This window comes from Ceratotherium simum, chromosome 19 (genome assembly GCF_057802395.1).
Source record: "Ceratotherium simum simum isolate JZ-2026a chromosome 19, ASM5780239v1, whole genome shotgun sequence".
Classification (NCBI taxonomy): Eukaryota; Metazoa; Chordata; class Mammalia; order Perissodactyla; family Rhinocerotidae; genus Ceratotherium; species Ceratotherium simum.
Window position 1 is genome coordinate 38362918 of NC_141918.1, and position 15703 is coordinate 38378620.

General features: G+C 37.9%; 1 protein-coding gene across 2 annotated transcripts in view; it reads left to right on the plus strand.

The window, feature by feature from the left end:
- The first annotated feature begins 7919 nt into the window (after window positions 1-7919).
- RFX6 (regulatory factor X6) overlaps window positions 7920-15703 on the plus strand; it is a 58456-nt gene continuing 50672 nt past the window's right edge. Inside the window, exons 1-4 of one of the 2 annotated variants that reach the window (XM_004422254.2) lie at window positions 7920-8169; window positions 8462-8618; window positions 11365-11488; window positions 13200-13261. In XM_004422254.2, coding sequence (XP_004422311.1) covers window positions 7947-8169; window positions 8462-8618; window positions 11365-11488; window positions 13200-13261 — 566 coding nt within the window. In that variant the 5' untranslated portion in view covers window positions 7920-7946. Of the gene's footprint in view, window positions 8170-8461; window positions 8619-11364; window positions 11489-11725; window positions 11840-13199; window positions 13262-15703 lie in introns of those variants that run through there. The other variant, XM_087444030.1, reaches the window with a different exon arrangement.

Consider the following 15703-nt stretch of genomic DNA (forward strand, 5'->3'; position numbering starts at 1 on the left):
CTTACACACACACACACACACACACACAAAAACAAAACAAAAAAACCACAATCATTTATTACTGCACAGTTCTGTAGGTCAGCAATTTGGCTGAACTCAGCTGGGCTGGGCTTTATCAAGACTCACTCTTGAAGCGGCACTCAGCTGGCAAGTCAGCCAGAGGCTGGTTATTTCAGAGTGGCTTCATTTACATCACTCACATGTCTGGCAGTTGGTTCTAGCTAGTGGTTAATTCTGTCTGTCAGCTGGAATGATGGGTTTGCTATGTCTCCAGTAAGCGAGGCTGCGCTTGGCTACATGGTGGTAGTCTCAGAGTTTCCAGATCAACAAGAGAAAGTGAAGCCCCACTGCATAAGTGCTTTCCAAGGCTCCACTTGCATGTTTGCTGATGGCCAAGTTCAGAGTCAACACTGGAGGGGATTACCCAAAGGCATGGATGGAGGATCCATGCATCATTAGGGGCCAATACTGCACAAATCTTTTACAATCACCATATATGCATCCTCAATATGTTCTTAAATCACTCCTTTCTTTTCTATTTTCACTGCCATTGGCCCAGTCCAAGCCTTTGTTTTATCGCCTGGTCTTCCTAACTTTGCTAACTTCCTAACTTTCCTACATTTCTTAGCTTGAACAAGACCCCTCAAGATCTGACCTCAACTCATGATCCTCCACGTTCCATGATGCTTCTTATCCTCCAACTACATCCAACTACTGACTCTTCCAACCAGCCATGTTCTTTCTTGCCTTTGTGCCTTTGCACCATCTGTTCTGTTTTCCACCTGTTAATGCATATCAATCCTTCAAGACTTATTCAAGTGTTACATTCTCTCTGAAGCCTTCTGCCTGTCCTCCTTGGACCAAAGCTGCCTTTGCCTGAGCTGCTCACTCTTGCCTTTGTGCTCCCAGAGCACTTTGTGCATATCACTATTGTAGATTTTATCATGTTGTATTCTAGCATATCTGCCTCCTCCACTTCACTGAGAGTACTGAAAGGAGAGAAATTATGTCTTATTTATTTTTGAATCCCCAGGTCATGACAAATTATTTTTAGTTGAATGAAGAAGAGGATGGAGGGCTGCCACCACTTTCCATTCATTTTTGTAACAAATATTTAGTAGGTATCTACTATGTACCAGCTGTGGTTTAACATATACATCTAATATTTAATTTGATTTGCAAGTTATATTTTTGCTACTTACTATATGTATTTATTAAAACACTGTATAAGAAGCAGTTCTCAAAAACACATAAAGCAGGACATTATTTACTTTTGTACAAAACCTAATCTACTTTCTTTCTTCACTATTGCAAACATACAATTAATTATATATTAATCTAAAAAAGACCATTAGACTGTCTTTTATTAGAAATGGAAAGAGAGGTAAGTGGTTATTTATATGGGAAGGACAAAGGTTACTAGAGACATTGAATGTTAAGGTTGAACAAAGTAACTTTCAATCAAAAGTAGACTGACTTTAATTTAACAAAAGAAGTGAATATTAAAATATTTTAAATGTACTATCGCTCCATTTTTAACAGTAACATAGTAATAAAAAATATATTCTCAAGCTTTAACATATTTTATGTGTACATATACATCCCTAGAATTAGGTAAATATCTTCTATTTACAAACCACCACAGGTCAACTTTTACTAAAGATAAATAACTTTGTTTTTTAAACAATTTTAATCTAGAGAAGAGTAAAGAGAGTAATGAGCATCCATGTACCCTTTATCCTGCAGGGCATTTCTAAACAACATATTGAATGAGAAATAAATATATTAGCATATCACCCAGTAGGGTTTATAGTATGGAGAGTTACAAGGCAAGAAGAGTGTCTCATCACAACCCTAAGGAAAATCTAATGAAATGTCTAGACATCTGAGAGGGTTTCAGCAGCACTCTCTCAATAGACATACTTCTGGTTCAGGGCTGAGTTATTAGCTCTGGACCCAATTCAAGCTTAACTCTGTCTATCTTTGGAATGATGGTGGTAGAAGAGGTAACTGTTGTTCATGAAATTGTCTGGTACCTGTGTTTAGAAACCACCATAAATGAGTTCTGGCACGGGGTCCAACAATGAGCTGAACAATTATTTTACATAGAAAGTACTTCTTATTTTCCTTGAGAGTTCCTAAAGAGTGAAATCTGGGAAATAACTTTTCTTTTCCATGCAACACCTGTCCTTTTGTCACCAGGCAATGCTGATTCTTCCTTTACATAACATTAGTACCTGGCACTCACCCCATTTCCAACAGCATACTCCCTTTCCTGGCCCTGATCACTGCCCAGAGGGAATCCCGCTATAGCTTCTTAGAAAACCCCTTTCCTGGATTTTCACTGAATTAATTGACCTTTTACACTGACTTGCAGTTATGAAAAAAAGAAAGGTTCTGCCCACATGGAGACTTGAGCTGTCAACTTGGTCTCTTAAGCTCTAACCAACTGGACACACTTTATCTTTCTCTCTTTTTTTTTATTATTGACTCCTTCAATCCTCTCAGCCATTTCTTAACTCTTCCTTTTCTTTATTTCTATCTTCTTTGTTCTCCGTTTCCCATTACTTCTCTCTCATCCTACATGCAATAAGGACCCAAAAAAGAAAGAAAAAGCTAACATGGCACAACCAAAATTGAAGGAGGAAGAAATTAGATTTGAAGAAGGAATGGAGACATAATTAGTTGAAATTTACACAACAATAGAAAAACTGATAATTCATATTTTAAGAATAAGTCTGGGAAGTTTGTCCAAACTTTGTAAATCTCCTTTACAGCAAAGTCTTGGACTAAGTGGTATGTCTTATCTGGTAAGAATGCAGCAGATTTTTAAGTCATTTCTTTATAACCTGACTTTGCCTGTTTAAAAATTTTTTTCTTTATTGAGATAAAAGTCACCATTTTAAAGTGTACAATTCAGTGGTTTTTAACATATTCACAATGTTGTGCAACCATCACCACTAATTCCAGAACACTTTCATTACCCAAAAAAGAAATCTCATATTCATTAAGTGGTCACTCTCTATACCCTCTACTTCCAGCCTCTGGCAATCACTAATCTACTTTCTGTCTGTATGGATTTGCTTTTTCTGGACATTTCATATAAATGAAATCATACAAGACATGGTCTTTTATATTTGGCTTCATTTGCTTAGCACAATGTTTTCAAAGTTCATCCATATTGTAGCATATATCAGTGCTTCATTATTTTTTATGGATGAATAATATTCCTTTTTATAGATATACCACATTGTATTTATCTATTCAACAGCTGATGGACATTTGGGTTATATCTACTTTAACTATTATGCATAATGCTGCTATAAACATTTGTGTACACGTTTTTGTGTGAACATATGTTTTCAGTTCCCTTGGGTATACACCTAGGAATGGAATTACCAGGTCATGTGGTAGCTCTATGTTTCACTTTTTCAGGAACTGCCAAACTGTTTTCCACAACGGCTGCATCATTTTGCATTCCCACCAGCAGTGTATGAGGCTTCTAATTTCTCCACATCTTATTTTCTTTTTCCTTTTTAAAAATTATAGCCATCCTAGTGGGAGTGAAGTACTATCTCATTGTGGTTTTGATTTACATTTCCCTAGTACAAATGATGTTGAGCACCTTTCATGTGCTTATTGGCCATTTGTTTATCTTTTTTGGAGAAATGTCTATTCAAATCTTTGGCCCATTGTCAAGTTGGACTATTGTCTTTTGACTGTTGAATTATAAGAATTCTTTATATATTCTGGGTACTAGACCCTTATCAGAAAGGTGATTTCAAATTTTCTACCATTCTGTGTGTGGTCTTTTCAGTTTCTTGATAGTGTCTTCTGATGCACATATTTTAATGGAGTTCAATTTATCCATTTTTTTTGTTTGTTGCTTGTGCTTTTAGTGTTGTATTTAAGAAATATTTGCCTAATCGAAGGTCATGAGGATTTACACCTAAGTTTCCTTCTAAGAGTTGCACAGCTTTAGCTCTTATATTCAGGTCTTTCTTTGATGCATTTTGAGTTAATTTTTGTATATAGTGTAAAGGAGAGTTTCAAATTCATGTGGAAAGTGGTCTATTTTGCATGTGGAAATACAATTGTTTCAGCAACATTTGTTGAAAAGGCTATTCTTTCTCCATTGATGGTCTTTTGTCAAAATCAGTGTTTGCTTCATGTATTTTGGGGTTCTGTTGTTAGGTTCATAACTGACCTTATTTTTAAGTGAAAGCAGCAACAACAACATAAAATTTCTTCCCTGAAGGCAGAATAAGAAGTACTTTCCACATTTAAAAAGTAATCTTGGGTCTGGCCCATTGATGTAGTGGTTAAGTTAGCGTGTTCCGCTTCAGCGGCCCGGGGTTCGCCTTTTCCGATCCTGGGCGCGGACCTACTCACTGCTCATCAAGCCATGCTGAGGCGGCATCCCATAGAAGAGCTACAACTCTACAACTATGATACAAAACTATGTGCTGAGGCTTTGGGGAGAAAAAAGAAAAAGAGCAAGATTGGCAACAGATGTTAGTGTGGGGCCAATCTCCCCCCCCCCCAAAAAAAGTAATCTTGGTGAACAAAAAAAAAACTAGGTGAAACATGAGCCTTCACACAAGAAAGTTTCATAGTATATGATCAATACAGGTCATACTAAACCCTTGTCCTAGTCTAGAGAAGGAGCAAGCTGTTTCTCAGAATCATTCTGCAATGAAAAAAGAGAAAATTTCTTTCCTTGCCTATGAGCACTAGAAGGGATCTAAAGTTTCAGAATAAAGATATTAGGTACCATTTATTGAGAACTTACTGTTCCAGGCACTCTATTAGGTTCTTTTTTAATCATGTTTCATTTAATTCTTACATCAACCCTACAATGTGTTGTCTTACATCAGTAGAACTTGAATCAAGCAGTAATCTATAAAAGTGATTTTTAAGGAAATGTTTCTAGGAGAAACAGGTAAGGGAGTAGGATTAGCAGGACAGAGAAGGGGAAGAAGCCAAACAATGATGAGGTTTCAGGAATTGTCCAGCAGAGGATGCCTCAGCCTGATCCCACAGAGGAGCTCTGGATTGTAAACTGCAACTCAGAGTTATCCATCATGAAGTCAATGAGCGAGGCTTCTGTTCTCCCTAAACATCAGTCATTGGCTAAGGGCTATGGGGTGGGGGTGGGGGGTGGACATATAAACACTGAGGCGCTTGGCTTTCTCTGACTATGGGCAATGGTGGTCTGGTAGCCAAGGGCAGTTCCCGCAAACGAGAGTCTCAGGTGGTGGTGGTGGAGCTGGTTACTGGAAACAAAAGGAGGCAGAAGCCAGGAAACGGTGCTCAGAAAATGTGAGAGGGATCCAGGGGGATCTGGGCAGAGCAGCCACGAAGTCTGACACAGATAGGTACTATCTGTTCCAATTTAGAGAGAAGGAAACAGAAAGGTTACGTGATCAGAATCACAAAGAGAATGAGTGCAAATGTTGCTGATTCCAGATTCCTTTTCCTTTCCCCTTTAATGTGATGCCTCTGGTCATGAAGACACTGTCATTTGCGAACTTCTAAGAATCTTCTCTGTCAGATATCACTGTGCTTTTTTCTTAAAACAGAATAAACTTTTTCAGATATTCTTTACTTGAGATCCGTCCAACTGCATGCAAAATTTTGTATGTATGTATGTGAGTATATTCACGTGCTTTTATCCCCTTGGGGAGTCAGTCTATGGCTTACATAAATTTCTTATAGTGAATATAAAAAACAAAATGTGAAGAATCACTATTTTTAAGATCACTGTCCATATTTACCCTTTTTCCTGCCAAGGATCTTATGACTTGTTTATCATGATTACGTCTCTAAAACAGTGATATCATGAGGTCAAATTAATTATAACAATCACAAAGGGCAGTTTAGGATGATGACAGTTTTTTCCTTCCTTTTGAACGCTGCTACCCAAAAGTTTGAGAAGGATTGGCATTAATTATTCTTTAAATATTTGGTATAATTCACCAGTGAAGCCTCTTGTGCTGGGCTTTTTTATGTTGGAAGTTTTTTTGATTACTGGTTCAATTTCTTTACTTGTTATAGGTCTATTTAATTTCTATTTGTGACCAGTAGCACAAAGAACTTACACGTTATTTTGTTAGGCAGACGGTTGACTTAAAATCAAGGCAAAAAGTTCACTTAGGGCCTTAAATGACCTTGGGTTGTGTTTCCATTGATCAATTCAACTGAATAATTGCCAGATATTCACTTAGTGTCTGTATGACTTACACACACACGCACGTGCGTGCACACACACAACATCAACCTGGATATCAAGTGATCACTATTTTAAAAATGCAAAAAGGATTCCCATTTTTTTTCCTTCTGATTATGTGATATAAACTGGCAGAGTCTTTTTGTATTCACATAGTTAATCACTAGAACTTCCTTTGCAGAATGAGTCTGAGGGTGTCTCTGTAAAGGGGAAGCATTCTAAATTTTAGCACTGCAGAGCTAAGCTCCATGTACTGAGACAGCTCAGAGGCTTTGGGGGTACAGGGTAGAGGAGATTGATATGCAAAGTTGTCCCTGGGCAGAGTATAGCCTCGGAGCTTTGGGTGCATGGATGGGTGTGTGGCCCCAGCCTGGACCCAGCTGCTAAGGTACCAGGTAAGGAGTAAACCTTTGACGGAGAGATGATGCCTTTCCCAACAACTGGTGCTAAAAAAATGGGAAAGGCTCAAAAACACTGGTAACCTTGGCTGCTTAGGCAAGGTAATGCTCTTAGGCTTATTACTCCTCCCCATAATTCACCCTTCAGCCATCCCCCACCTTGGGTTCCATTTTGTTTTTTCTCGGTTAAATTTTGATGTAATGTAGTTTAATATTAAATTCAAGTTCAGGGGTGATTTCTCTTTCTAATCCTCCCCAAGAAGATGACAAGTTGTAGGTCGTGGTGAGGCAATGCGAACCAAAGCAGGATCCTTGCTTTTTCTGCAGAGTGGTGGGCATATAGCAAGCACAGGACATTTGTGTCAAAAGAACAGAAGATGGAAGGAATGAAAGCTTATGTGGCAGTCGGGCAACACCGACCCAAGTGTCTCCTGACTTCTCCTTCTTATAGAGAGCACACGCTATCATTTCCCACCACACGCGGCACTCCTGCCATTTTGGATTGGAAATGAAATATGGCGATTTCCTTTTTTGTCCGTTGCATTACCCCTAGGTATAAGAAATGAATCATCAGGGACGCGTTTAAACCACAAAATACTGCAGGGAGCGAATGCATCTTTTCCTCCAAGCTCAGGGCCAGATCCTCGAAGGCAGCGAAGCCCAGGATTCTGAGCCCTGCCTGTGAGCGATGGCATCTGTCCCCAACTCACTGAGAAGAGCCCTCACCAACTCCTAGGATTACTCCGGGAATAAATAAACCTGACCCAGCTTGTACAAAAACTGAGCTGTGCTCTGGAGTCCTCCTCTCCCTGGCCCGGGAGTGCAGAGTCAAGGCTGCCCGCAGGCGCATGGTTTACGTCTGCTGAGAGAAAGGATGCGGCCAGTTGCAGCTGCTTTTCCCTGGGAGATGAGAGTGGAGCCTTCTCGGAAATTTCTGGGATCTTTGGGTGTGAAAAGTCCTGGGCCCCAGCGCAGGATGAGAGAAAGGGAGGAGAGAGACGGAAGATGTGGGGAATGGGACTCCATTGCTGGGCGCGAGATCGGCGCAGGTGAGTTCCGAGTTGAGTGTCTGCCGGGACAGCAGACAGGTGGAGAAAGGCAGGGCCGCCTCGGCCCACCCCGTTCCCAGGGCGGTCTGGGCTGTCCCTGCGCACGGCCTTCCTTCCGCGCGACGCCCCGGGGCTCCGGAGCCTGCGGCCCCCGCCCCCGCCCGCGCGGCCCCGGGTCCCCAGCCCCGCCCAGCGCCGCCCCGCCCCGGGCTTGGGGCTCCGCCGGGAGCCGGCCGAGCGGCGGGTGCCCACGTCTCCGCGGCCAGGAAGATGGCCAAGGTCCCGGAGCTGGAAGACGCCTTCTTGCACGCGCAGCCTTCTCCCCAAGTTTCCCCTGAGGTCCAGGAGGAGTGTTGTGTGCAGCTCCTGGGCAAGGGCTTGCTCGTTTACCCCGAGGAAAGGGTGTACCTGGAGGCTGAAGCGCAGCCCGGGGGCGCGCTGGGCAGCGAGGAGAAGGAGGAAGACCCGGAGCTGCCGGTGGGAGTTAAATCAGGTGAGTGCTCTGCCCGCTCCGGGGATGTGATTGGACGCGGATGAATTCTAAGAAGGGCATCCAATAATAATAAACACACCGCAAATATACATGTATGTGGCATATTCTGTCCAGATCTTTGTATTTCCCGCAGGAAAGTGTTTGTCAATTAGAAATTAACTCTAAGGGATTTTGGATAGCTCTCCTCCCGTACTCCCATAGGCCACCCCGTTTGACGCTCAGGTACATTTAGAGGCTACTTAATCGATTTTATGTTCTGATTTTCTTTACCATCTTTTCAACTTGCAAACAGAAATGCGTTTAAGCAATGGTAACTTTTCCTCTGAAGAAGAAGATGCGGACGCTCACGACAGGAAAACCAAAGCAGCAGATCCACACCTTTCTCAGAAGAAAACCATCACGCAGATAATGAAGGATAAAAAGAGGCAGACTCAGCTCACCCTGCAGTGGTAAGACTCGCCCCCAGGGGTACCCGTAAGCACCTGTTGAGTTTTAAAAGTCTGTATCTGCAGAATCTTTTGCTTTTCACAATTTGCTTCTTCCTCAGGCTTTTTTTTTTTTGCGGGAAAGTTTAAAAGACCAATTACAAGTTTATCCGATTTTTTTTTTTTACTGAAATTTATATAGAGGCATATTCTGGTACTGATGAAAAATGATCTGCAGTACAAATAAAAACCACATCACTGTTCATTATTGACTAAAACTATAATTTATTTCTTCAAATGTAAGCAATAATGAATGTTTTTATGGCTTATTTGCTTAACGTGCAATCAGTTCGGTCCTTATCTATTTGCTATTTGGTAGTTTTGTGTTTATAAAACATGATTCTTAAAAACAATTTAAAAGGAGGAAGGACTTTAATATTGCCTTTATCCTTAAGAGGGCAAATTAAAAGTCGTGTATTGGCCATAAGATGAAATGCGTTTGAACTAGCAGACGTAGAAATATCAGTTAAGATATAACTATTAGCTTAAATAAATGTTCAACTATTTTTATAGCACCTGTCATATATGATTTATTATTGTGATATCTCACGAATTGGATTTTGTGGAAAATCTTTTAAAACCAAGAGTTTATCAGTAGGCTCTCTACATATAGTAGGCTCTCAACATTTTATAATATTGATCTAAAGTAAAAATATAATATTAAACTTCCCCACATTGTATGAAGAAATAAGAATATAAATTTCCTCCCAAATTCCAAATAATAAGCAAATAAGTAAAAAGGTCTATCTATTTACTGATTACTTACATAATCTGTTTACGTGACAAGTATGATCTAAACCTTAGAAAAGTACAATAGAAAAAAATAGTATATAAGAAACCAATAAATTTTATTTTTATTTATTTAAACATTGAATTATAATTTCCATATACTAAATTTTTGATATTGTACACTTGAACCTTTTCACATGTTTGAAATATAAACCAAATAATCTTCTAAAGTTATGGCTTAGCTCTTGAAGTTGATGTCACATTTACTGGTGGTAAATAATTGAGCTAACTATCTGGAATATTTAGGATACATCTATTTTCATTAAGGTAGTTGGGGCCGAAGTGTTTTGATTTCAGATATTTTATGGAGGTCTTCTGAATGATCACTTTCATTTTTTTCAGTTCAAATTGAGTGAATGGAAACAAACTTGGGTTTTTATTTTATAAATATGAATGCATTACAATTAAAAAAAATTTCATACCCAAAATGGACATTCTACTTATGTCTAGGATTATTCTGTATTTTGAAGACAGAGACAATGCCCATAACAACATCAAAATAGCCAGGTAAAAAGTGGGCGTTATATGCATGTCATTAAAATACAATTTTTAAATGGTTGAATGTTTCTCAGTGATTTTCTTATTTTTTGAAACTATAAAACGCTGTCATTTTTATTTGAATTTTTCATACCCTCTCCTAAAAGAGAATGTTATATATATATATATATATTTTTTTTTAAACCTAAGTGAGTTTTATGTATTTTGAGAATTTTTCCTTAAGGTAATAGATTATGTTGGGGATGTTAAAAGTTAGAAATGAAAATGAAAGTGAAAAATCTGGCTAACTCCAATTTTTACTGTCAACTAGGTGTTTGTTTTGTGTATGCAAATCTTACTGGATTTTGGTTCTTTTTTTTCCTTCTTCATAGAAGAATGAATGTCTGGTGCTTTACCTGCTTAGGGAATGTCTTTAGCTTTTATCTCATGCACCTTGGGAATATGTTAAATCAGAGATCTTGAAGAGGTTCACCCAACTTTAATCTGAATGCATACTCTATATTGCATTGTTCCTGTATAGTAATAATAATGATTTTACTATACATAAAGTGGGTATAGATTTTAGCCAAAATCATCTACTGAATTGTTAGAAAAACCGAGAATAGAATCTACAAGTTCTGGTTTCTTGATTGCTGTTAGATATTTGTTAGATTTAATTATATATTATTACATTTATATAAATTGTGTTTGATTGCAGTTGCAGACATCCAAATTAAGTAGAATTATCTCTAAAATTTCAGTTTATATAACTATATAATATAGAGTTGAATTTATATATGTCATGTTTTGAGGCATCTGTAGAGAATTACATTATTGTATTAAGTGTACAGGATGTCTTAGGTAATTATAGTACTGATCAAAGCAAAAAGGTGTAAGGATAGAAATAGGTCAGTAACATTTTGGACTTAAATGAAGTGAGTTTACTCTTATGTATTTTGCAGATAAATGCATCACCACACTTCCCTGACTATTCAGGGTTCAGAACTAGTTTGTGAATGAAAGTAAGAGATTGTAGGCATTTGCCAACCTGAAGCCTGGAAGCCCTTTAGTGTTAAGAATGTTCTTTTAAAAAACCATCGTCTTCAATTTCACCATTAGTATTCATATATCACAGAGCAAACCATGATGAACCGTGAGGGTCTACATAGAACTAAGACCTATTCTTTGGGATTTGAACCAGGCAGGAGTGGTTCACATGGTATTTTAACTGCACTAGTAAGTGCTCATTGGGGTTCTTGCTCTTCTAACATTAATCTTTGTGATCTGATGTTTGATAATATCCAGAATAAAGCAAATCTACTCACGTCTGCTCACGAACTTGTTTGTATAGAGTCTCTATTCAAAACAGGCACTAAATCAATGTGAAAGGGGAAAGGAAAGGAGAAATAAAAGATTTGACCTAGTTTTTTGCCTTTTTTCTTAGGCTTGAAGAGAATTACATTGTATGTGAAGGAGTTTGCTTACCACGGTGCATCCTTTATGCTCATTATTTGGATTTCTGCAGGAAAGAGAAATTGGAGCCAGCCTGTGCGGCCACCTTTGGAAAGGTAAATGACACATATTGGCTATTTTACCTTATAACTAAAGTCGTGTCAGGCAGACAGTATGGAAACAAATTCACCTGAGAGAGTTTTCTCACAGAATATTAGGAAATTTGTTTCACAAGCATAAATGAAATCTCTTAAGGGTTATATTTGGAACTGCTATGTTTTACCTTGAACTGTTGTGTATTTTGAATATTAGAACCCGGGCTATCAGAAGATTTAATGTGACCTTCAAGGAAGCTTCATTTGAGCAGTGACATTTCCTTCACAGAGGACTACATTAAAGAGTGTTGTATGGCCTGTATCGAGAAGCAAAATTAAATGCAGATGACAAGTATCTGGTTAATGCAATTGGTGATTATGTTTATTATTTAGCTAGTCCAAGCATATGAGTTTTTAATGGATTTTTAGTCTATTACCTAAACAGTTCTCCTCATTCTCCATTTCACTCTGGGTATGTTTACATCCCAAATTCCAAGATGTTGTGATGGGATTGGTTAAATTTCTCTTATTGAAAAACATTCCTTTCTACCCAACCTGTATGGTTAGGATGGGAATCTGTAGAACTGACATTACTATACTTATATATGTTGATCTCATTTTGAGAATCAGGAAACAATACCAATCTCTTGGGAAAGCCTTGTTTTTTGAGGTTCTTGTCATGCTCTACTGTCTAAGAACCTGGGCTATCCCAGAAAAACTATAGGAAGCTTAGGTCTCAAATATTGCCTCTCACATAAACTGAAATCCAAATCCCAACCTGTAGAGGGACTCATTGTCCAGAAAATAATGAGTACCATGGTCCAGCTTCTCAGTCTTTTGAAATAAAATAATTTATTAATTTATTTTGAAAACCTGTCTGTTTATGGTAGACAGTGTGATATGGTGCATGGCAATCCAGTGATTTAGGTTCTAGCCTAGACTGTAACTGATCTGTTGTGAGACCTTCTGAAAAGCGCTTGACCTCTTCAAAACTCAGTTCACTCATGCTATAAAATGAGGAGGTTGGATAAGACAACTTCTAATGTCCATTTTAGCATTACTATTTTATAAGTCTACCTTATGGCAGTAATTCTTAACTATTTCAGGAGTCATGAAACACCTTGAGAATGTGAGAAAAACTACAGAACCAGTCCCCAAGAAATGAACACATACCTAAAGTTTGCCATGGAACCCTTGGGAAATCATGTATAAATATCCTATGATCCAGGTTAAAACCCCTGTTTTAAGTAGAAGACATTTTTGTTCTTTAATCAGATGCTAATTTTAGCAAATTTAGAGAAAGAAACATAGAAAAGTTTTAAAACACTGCTGTGGAGATCCAGTAAGGCAGAGGAAGTTTCATGTGTCCGTTCAGGGTTAGAGATGGATATTTAATTGTGGATAAATCTCTGGATAGAATTACTATAAAGAAACTCAAATTTTCCCACTAAGTACATAAAATAGAATTGCTTTGTTAGTAACATCAAGCAGAAGCAGATATTGGCATGATCTGCTTTGGAAATTGAAACAAGGACAGGGGAAGGATCTCATCAAAAAAGTACCTCTCTGCCTCTGCTGATGTATTATTGCTTATCACTATATGTCTGATATTAATATCAGACTAAATATTTACTCGAAGTTCAACATTTACTTTCTAGAGTTAATTAGTTATGAGTGGCTTGCAATAGAACCACACACTTTCTAAAGACTAAAGAATTGACTTTCTTTTTAGACAATTCGCCAGAAATTTCCCCTCTTAACGACACGGCGGCTTGGAACAAGAGGCCATTCAAAGTAAGACACCTCGATGAGCACATATCAGATCTGTACATATGACACCTTGTACATGAGGATTGATACAATGAAAAATAATTATTGTCTTTATCAGTGAAGAGAACCAGGCATTCTCTTCTTGATCAAGCAGGCTGTTACCAACTGTAAGAACTAAAAAGAAAAATAAGTGGATTTTAGAATAATGTTTAAAAAGCAAAATTTACACAGAAAAATCATAATATGTTATTTTTTCTGATGAAATGATTTAAAATAATCATTTTCATAGTCTTAAACTGAAGGCACCAGTTTCATGAAATGAAATGTACACGGCTAAATAAGTGACCACACGGAATCCACAACTTTCTCCCAAAGAGCAGAGCCAAAGCCAGGAGTTGAAGCCTGGTTCAGGTTCTTCCTCTGGTTTATTTCCCTGATAGTAATTTCTTAATATCCCCTTCTTTTCCCTTCAAGACAAATGACATACACAAATAACCTCTTCGGTCATTTTGTAATGTAAATATAAACATAAAATAAGCTGTCACATATTCCCTCTCTTGGTAACTTGAGCTTTTCTTTTCTCTTATGGCGATCTCTGTAGAATCCCCAGTTACAAGTTCTTGTTCATCCATTATTTCCTCTGTCCACTGTGTTTTCAGTTTTTCCTTTCCTTCTGCCTACAAACATATCGAGACCTCTTTTATGTTGATAAAAATAAAATAATCTCAAATCTGCTCTGCTCTTCACAATTGCTCTATCATTTTCCTTCTCCTTGCTATTTCTTGAAGAATTAGCTCTCTGTTCACTTCCCTTAACACTGATCACATCTCTGTCCTAGTCCATTTCTTTACCTGGGCAAAAACTCAATGGCTCATTTTTACAGTTACTCATCTTCCTTAGCACCTATTTAGCATTTGAACCTGCTGATAATGTCCTCTTAAAATAAATAAATCCATAAAACTTCCCCTATGGTTTCTCTGTCACAGCGCTGTCAATTCCTCTTCTCTCTTATATCACTCATTTTCTAGCTTATCCAGTGTCTTTTTCTGTCCTAACATTGAGTTCAGCACTGTCCAATGAAATATAATGCAGCCACATATTTAATTCAAAAATTTCTAGTAGCCACATTAGAAAAGTTAAAAGGAACAGATGAAATTGATTTTAATGTTTTATTTAACCCAACATATCCAATACCCAAAACATTATAATATGACATGTGATCAAAATAAAAATTATTGAGATATTTTAAGTTCTTTTTTTTCCTACTAACTTTCTGAGATCCAGTGTGTTTTACACTTACAGTACATCTCAACTCAGACTAGTCACATTTCAAGAGGTCAATACCCACATGTCACTAATGGCTACCCTATTGTCTAGCTCAGTCTTCGTTACTTGCCAAAAAATATGTTCTACTTTTGGAATTCTCTTGAATTTGTCTCTCTGCATTCTCACTTTCATAACCTGGCCTTGAGTCTGTCTTTCTAGTTTATTCAATACAATTCTTTCCAAATTGACCTTCTAAAGTTCAAATTCAATCATATCTCTCTCATGCTCAGAAACTTTCACTGGCTCATAATTTCTGCTATTAAAGATGAACTTTTTTCACCTCGGCATTCAAGGTCCATTATGATTTAGTCCCAACCCATTTTCCTATCTTATTATCTGCTTCTCACTTCTCAGCATGTAGCCTATGCTCTCACCAAGTTGTTGCCCAGTACCCATTGCTTCACCTTCAACTGTCGCTCTTGTTTATGCTGCCTTCCTCCATTGAAAATGATCTTTCCCTATAGGTCTGTTGAAATCTTATCCATTTAAAAGACTGTCCCATGAACTTCCTCTTCTTCTGAATCTTTTTTTAGCCTCCTGATTTATTGTAGGCTTTCCTTGCACCCTCATAGCAATTTGTTGAGTACCTATCTTAATGTGAAATTAACTTATCTCTTCCTCTCAACAGAGAGTGACTGTTTTGAGGATAGAGACTGTCTCATTCATACTCATATCCTTTCTGTTGTCTGATACATAATAGATTATCAATTAGTATTTATTTAATTGGTTCCAATTAATGTTAACAGTGTTGTGGCCTGAGGAGAAATGAAATGCCTGATTGGAAAGGACAAAATTGGCCCTTTCCTTTTAACCAAGTCAACTTTCCTTCAAAGTTGATTGAGTTTAACTGGCTGATTTCTACTGAATTTGATTCCTACTGAATTGTGTAGGGGGAGGAAAGATCAGATAGTGTTTGAAGTAGGTAGATAGTAGAAAAAGAGGCAAAGCAATGCAGAGAAATGCTCTTCACAGGATCTACAAGAGGGCCGGCAGACAGGCTGCAGAGAAAGTCAATTAATCCTAGAAGGAGCCTTTAGGATTAGGGATGAATCATTAACCCTGTGCTTTGTGACACAGTGAGGCTCCAGTGTTTAGGTTTATGTAGCAATATGTAGTGACTTCAGGCAATTTATTTGCTAT